Source organism: Chiloscyllium plagiosum, chromosome 15 (genome assembly GCF_004010195.1).
Source record: "Chiloscyllium plagiosum isolate BGI_BamShark_2017 chromosome 15, ASM401019v2, whole genome shotgun sequence".
In the NCBI taxonomy this organism is placed as follows: domain Eukaryota; kingdom Metazoa; phylum Chordata; class Chondrichthyes; order Orectolobiformes; family Hemiscylliidae; genus Chiloscyllium; species Chiloscyllium plagiosum.
The window spans coordinates 71984532-71991400 of record NC_057724.1 but is presented as its reverse complement, the minus strand read 5'-3'; the positions used below and the strand labels follow the sequence as shown (position 1 = coordinate 71991400).

Below are 6869 nucleotides of genomic sequence, written 5' to 3'. Positions count from 1 at the left end.
GAACTAGAGAGCATAGGTTTAGGGTGAGAGGGGAAAGATATAAAAAAGATCTAAGGGGCAACGTTTTCACACAGAGGGTGGTTAATGTTTGGAATGCGCTGCCCGTGGGAGTGGTAGAGTCGGAATCATTGGCGACCTTTAAGCGGCATTTGGATAGGTACATGGATGGGTACTTAATCTAGGTTAGAAGTTCGGCACAACATCGTGGGCCGAAGGGCCTGTTCTGTGCTGTATTGTTCTATGTTCTATGTTCTTGAATTCTGACCTCTTGATTTTAATCAGTACATTTGTGGTGGCTGTTTTTATCAATTGCCTGGGCCAAATCTGTGAAATGCTGTCCCTGAATCTCTTCACCTGTCCTTCACTCTCTATCTTTGTCTAAGATGCTTCTTAAAAACTATCACTGCGACCAAACCTTTGGTCACCCATTCTGATATCTCCTTATATGACCCTGTGTCAAATGTTGACTAACAGAGCTCTTGTGAAGCACTTTGGGATGTTTTCATAGAATCATCAAATCCTTACAGTGTGGAAACAGGCCATTTGACCCAACAAGTCCACACCAACCCTCCGAAGAGTAACCCACACAGACTCTTCCCCTACCCTACATTCCCCCCTGACTAATGCATCTAACGTGCACATCCCTGAACACTATGGGCAATTCAGCATGTCTGATTCACCCAACCTGCATATCTTTGGACTGTGGGAAGAAACCGGAGCACCCGGAGAAAACCCATGCAGGCACGGGAGAATCGTCTGAAGCTGGAATTGAACCCGGGTCCCTGGCACTGTAAGGCAGCAGTGCCAACCAGTGAGCCATTGTGCTACCCTAATTTACTATCAGGGTGCTGTAGAAATGCAAATTGTTGTTGGTGAATGATTCTTCTCTGCCTTAAGCAAGTATGGCTTTGCTATACCTAACATCTCCTTGATCCCAGCAGTGATTTCCAATCTCCATTTACTCTGAGAGTGCAACGTTCCTTATCAAACTATAATGGTTAGACGGATTAAATGCTCTGATTGATTTTATTTTTTAAATGGTCAGTACTTCAAATTCAATCTGACACCCAGTTCTCCAAAAACCTTTGTCGACATTTATCCACCATCTGCATGTTATCTGGACTGAACTGCAAAGTGTATATTTAAGTAGCCAGCAATTGCTGATTGTCTGTTCTGAACTGCCATTTGATTGATGTTTCAATCCAATCAGTATATTTCCTAGTGGATTTGTTTTGGCCCCTTTGGAGAGATAAGCCCAATCTCATCCCTACCCCAATGACTTTGATGTCAATTCCTGGTAGAAAGTTCTGGAATGTCTCTGTAGCAAGCTTTTCACCAGAATCAGACAGCACAGAAGGCAGCCATATTTGTTGTTTGCGCTGTGCAAGTGTTCCTTCATGAAGTAATCCCAGTGGAAATGAGCAGTTGCTGGGCCACCACAAAGGTCACTAAGATATGGTTACCTTGGGGCATGAGTCAACCAGTTGGCTTTCGAAAGGAAAACAGAAAGTGCTGGAGAAACTCAGCAGGCCTGGCAACATCTGTGAAGAAAGGATCAAGAGTTCACACTTTGAGCCCAATATGTCTCTTCTTCAGGACTAAGACTTGAAACATAAACTCAATCTCTCTCTGTCTCTCCACAGATACTGTCAGACCTGCTGATTTTCTCCTGCAATTGCTATTTTCATTTCAGATCTCTAGCATTTGCAGTCTTTTGCTTTTGTTGAGTGTTGGATTTTGAGACCTTCCAGAATTGTTGTTTCCAGAGGCTAGTCTACAAACCTAACTTTCCAGAGCAAGAATTGAACTTGCGGCCTTTTGGTTCATTGCTTATACTCGGTATTACTGTATCCTAGACTCAGTTTGTAATATACATGGGATCCTTCTCTGCATCAGTAATGCTGTTTGATTCAAGCAGTGGGAAATTTGGTTGTGCTATTAACATTATGGCATCTGTTACCAGTATGGCCAAGAAATTCTCTCTTGTCTTGATTCTGGATGTGTTTCAATATGTTGTTGCTTTGCCATCTGATTTTGCCTAATCTAACAATGAAGCTCTTTACAAAGGACGTTGCAGCAAGATGCTTCCCCATGGGAAGAAATAATCTTAAACTGGATGTGTTTTACTGTTCTTTGGGAAGCTGGTAGAGATCTCTTGTATTTTCATGCATGATGTTTTCTGTTACAGAGTTCCTCAAAAGCCTCACAAGCTCCTTCGCCTTGGGGAACAAATGGAAAGTAAGTCCCCCTTCATAATTCTCAGGGACCAAATTTTGCTAGATTGAGATACCTGACAGTACCACCAATTATGAAGAGATAGCTTCTCGCTGTGGCAGCACATGTGCCTACAATTTGCAAAGTTTGAGGTCCACGTCCAATGCCAGATGCTGATGACAAAAACAAATTGACACAGGTTTTCCAGTTGCTGCACTGTCATCTTTCCTATCAGATGTTAAATTGAGGCAATGTTAGCTATCTTCTGTGGATGTGAAAGATCCTAGGTACTCTTTTATTTTAAGAAAAACAGGGGAATCGTTCCTGTATGCTGGCAAGTATGTATCCCTCAAGTCAAAAATCAATTAAGCCGGTTGTGATCACCCTCCTGTCTCTACTTGTCACAGAACCATATACACTTTTGCTAATTCTTTCCTTTTGTGTATACGACAGAAGCTTTTACATCTCACATTTTATGTTTCTTTCTACTTTTCATTCAGATTCTATTCTCTCTTTCTTTATCACTTTAGTTCCACTATGCTGACTTTCTCTCAGTCCTCAGGCTTACATATTTTTGGTCAACTTGACAAACCCCCACCATTAATTTAATGCAATCTCCAATTTTTCTTGTTAACCATTAATCTTGCTTTTCCCATTGGGCATCTTAACCTATAAGAATGTATTTTTTTTTTTGTTTAGAAAACCAAGCAGCATTTCTTAAAATATGAGTAGTGTCTGCCTATCAAACTTTTAATGTATTTTCCAATTCATCACAGACAACTGTTCTTACCTCTCTAATTGCTCTTGTTAAGATTTAAGGGCAGTACTTTCAGACTGGATTACATCATTTTCAAACCTAATGGAAAATTCGATCATTCTGTGGTTACTATCCCTAAAAGTCATGTTATTACAGGATTATTAATTCACTTTTTCTCATTGCATAATACCAGATCTAGAATAACGTTGTCTAACTGGCTCCACAATGTGTTATTCCAGAAAACACACAAACATTTTCTAGAAATTGCTCCACAATATAATCAGATTGAAATCACCCACAGTAATGTCATTCCCCTTGCCACATGCACTTCTAATTTCCTTATTTATACTGTGCCCTATGTTCCTCCTATGGATTGATAGCCTATAAACTACTCCTAGCAACGTTTGATCCCCTGCTGTTTCTTAGCTCTACTCAGATTCAATTTCCTGTTCTTCCAAGGATGTTCTTTCACTAATATGCTGATACCTTTCCTTTTTTAATCAGCAATATTCACCTCCTTTTACTTTTAGTCCCTCATTCCTAAATGTCAAATATCCTTGAATATTTGGTTCCTGGTCTTGGTCACCATGCTGCCACAGCTCCAGGATGACAATTCAATCATACTCTTTTACTTTGAGTAGCAGTTTGAGTTCACCTGTTTTGTAGGTGAATGCTGCGTGCATTTAAGTAGAGTCCTTTTTATCATGCTCTTACAATACTATTCTGTCATTTGACCCTGGTTGATTATCAGACTTTTTTCTGCTGCTTTGTACTTTCATTTACCGCTTTTCTATTTCCCATAAGCAATTTGTTTTCATTGTAAATCTCCCCCCAGACAGTGCTAGCAAATCTGCCTCTGCCGGATGTTGGTCTTGGATTTCAGGTCAAAGAGAGGCTTTTTTTAGCAAAGGTAACAGTGGAGCTACACAAATTAAGTTGCAACTTGTGGTGACTAACATTTCAGGGGGTTTCTCTCACTCGTCACAAGTTGATGGATGATTTGCATATTAATAATAATCTGCATCATTCATATACCAAGTTTACAGGAGATCCCGACACTGTCAGATTACCAACCTTTCTCAGCTGCCTCCAACATTTAGCTCATTCAGAATCCATGGCTTTGTTGAAGAGTGATCAGGGTATAACCAGGCCAGCCTCCTTGTGTTCCACTTTCAGGCCCACTTGTCTTTATATTTAACATGCGATCATTTCATTTCTCTTTCCTGTCCAGGGACTCGAAATAACCTTGCAGTACATAGGCTGCCTTCGATAAAGGAGAATTGTCAACAGTTAATGTGATTTACTCGCATCCTGAGCTGCCATCTTTCAATTTAATATCGACCTTTAGTCTCAGAGTCACAATGTTTACATTTGCTGAAGGACTGATGCATATTTTATTGATAGATGTTAAGATCTAGTTTAAAAGCAATCCAAGTCATGGTTGATCGGCAAATAGCCGCCACTTTTACAATGCCTGGTGATTGTGATTATGACTGAGAACTTAGCTGGATTTAATCTGGCCTAAATGTTTTTCAATACAACATTTATTCAGAGCCCTTGTCAGAACCAATAAGGAGGAATTGAGTGTAATTATTATGAATGAAATAACAGCACCCTGATTGATTCATAAAATAAAATCATGCATCAGAGTGTTAATCAAGTTCCTCTGAGCATTTGCAAGCTGTTTAATGTATTGATCACAAAAGCAACCCACTGACAGAGTGAACAAAGGGACTGCCTACAGGTTCAGCAACATCTGTTTCCTCCAAAATGACTGTTTGTTTCCTAATTATATTAAGATTTTAAGGAGATAAACAAGCTGGATTTGAGTCAGTCAATTGTTTTTTTTTCTCTAAGGAGTCCCTCTCTAGCTGAGTGCCAGATCCCAGTTTTGACCTTCTGGTCTGCGGAGGCTAGGTCATTTCACCAACACCTGCGAGCATGTGGCACTACCTGTGCCAATGCTCAAAGCTGCATGGCCAAACACAGTTTTATTTTGCCTGAGTTTTTAGCAACATCAGATCTTTTTTTTTTAATGTTCTTGAAGGCACATTACAGAACGGGAGCCTTGCATTGATATTGCAACTTCCCCAAGCACAGGTCACCCTGAAGCAATTTGAAACCAATGAAGCATTTTTCAAAAGTGTCATCATTGTTGTAATGTAGGAAATGTGACAGCCAAATATACACAGCGGTGATGCCATGATCACCCATGTGGTTGTGCTCAGGGAGGATGGGTCACCTTTACTTGTTAGCGCTCAGATCATGTGTCTTAGTTGAGGGATAAAGAGTGGCCAGTATACCAGAGATATCCTGCTTATTCTTCCTCAAAATAATGTCATGGGACAGACATGGAGACAGCATGGTGGATCAGTGGTTAGCACTGCTGCCTGTTAGCCCAAGGGACCCAAGTTTGATTCCAGTCTTGGGCAATTGTCTGTGTGGAGTTTGCACATTCTCTCTGTGCCTGTGTTGGCTTCCCCTGGTGCTCTGGTTTCCTTCCACAGTCCAGGGATGTGCAGACTAGGTGGGTTAGCCATGGGAAGTGCAGAGGGTTACAGAGATGGGGTAGGAGAGTAGGTCTGGGCGTGATGCTCTTCAGAGGATCAGTGTGGATCGATGGGCCAAATACCCTGTTTCCACACTGTAGAGATTCTCTGATTCCTCAAAATAATATCACGGACAGAAGTAGCCTCTGTTTAACATGTCATTTGAAAGGTAATGTCTTTTAGAGTGTTACGCTTTCCCTGTACTACACTGGGAGAACCAGGCCAGATTGTGGGCTCATGTTATTGAAGGGGTTTGAACCAGGTAATTTTGCCTCACCAAGTTGGGCTGCTAAGGCTGGTTCCAACCGCCCTGGGCTGGCATCAGCTATATCAGCAAAGACCAGGGTTCAAAACTGAGGGCACAAGAGCTGGCAAGTTTTTTAAAAATTGATTCAGAGGATGTGTGTTTTTCTGGTTGGGTCAGCATTTATTGCCCATTCCTAATCAGCTTGAGAAGGTGGTGGTGAGCTACCTTCTTGAACCACTGCAGTCCATGTCCTCTAGGTGGACCCACTATGTTACGAGGGAGGGAATTCCAGGAAATTGAAGGAATGGTGACGTATTTCCAAGTCAGGATGGTGAGTGGCTTGGAGGGGCATTTATAGGGTGCTGGTGTTCCCAGGTATCAGCTGCCCTTGTCCTTCCTGATAGTGGACAGCTGTAAATGTGTAAGGATGCACGTGCGGTGATTCATGATTTAGAGGACAGAGAACCCGTGACTTGTTGCCTGAGCAAATTTGATTCAGTGATTATGCTTTTCAGCACCCATCCTTTACCATCAATCCCCTCCCAATCTACCGAGCTACTTCCCAAATTAGATAAATTATACTGGCACTTCAGTCCATCACCCTGAGTCATTTTCTTATGTGACAGGGTAAATCATGGAATCATCCTACTATCCAGTCAGCGTCTACAGTTCTGTATAAAGAGCCCACACTAGAAGATTATCAGATGTTTATTGAAACCGGTGCAAACCAGTGAGTTGGCGAAGTCACATAATGTAGACCATACGGCAGCAGTTTCCCCACCTCAGCAGATACAGGGAAATCTTAATTATCCAAATCAGTTGGGCAGGCATTATTTCGTTCAGATAATCGATTATTCAGTTAATCGATTAAATACCTTTCCTCTTGGGCTCGGAGTTTTTCAAGTCTACTCCCCGTTCAGGACACTGCAGCAACACACAATGCGCGAGCCCCTGCCCCCAACACCGCCCGCGGCCAACACCTCTGCCACCCCTGCCCGCAAACTGTCCAACACCCCTTCTGCCCCCTGACACTGCCCCCAACCCCTGGAACCCCACCCTCCCCCCCCCCAGCCCCAACCCCAAAAACACCCCGCTCTCCAAC

General features: G+C 42.3%; 1 protein-coding gene across 3 annotated transcripts in view; it reads left to right on the top strand.

Annotated features, from left to right (window-relative positions):
• aff2 (AF4/FMR2 family, member 2) overlaps window positions 1-6869 on the top strand; it is a 526072-nt gene that overhangs the window by 506830 nt on the left and 12373 nt on the right. For all 3 annotated transcript variants that reach the window (XM_043705172.1, XM_043705171.1, XM_043705174.1), the window contains exon 19: window positions 2189-2238. In XM_043705172.1, the coding sequence (XP_043561107.1) occupies window positions 2189-2238 (50 nt within the window). The remainder of the gene's footprint in view (window positions 1-2188; window positions 2239-6869) is intronic.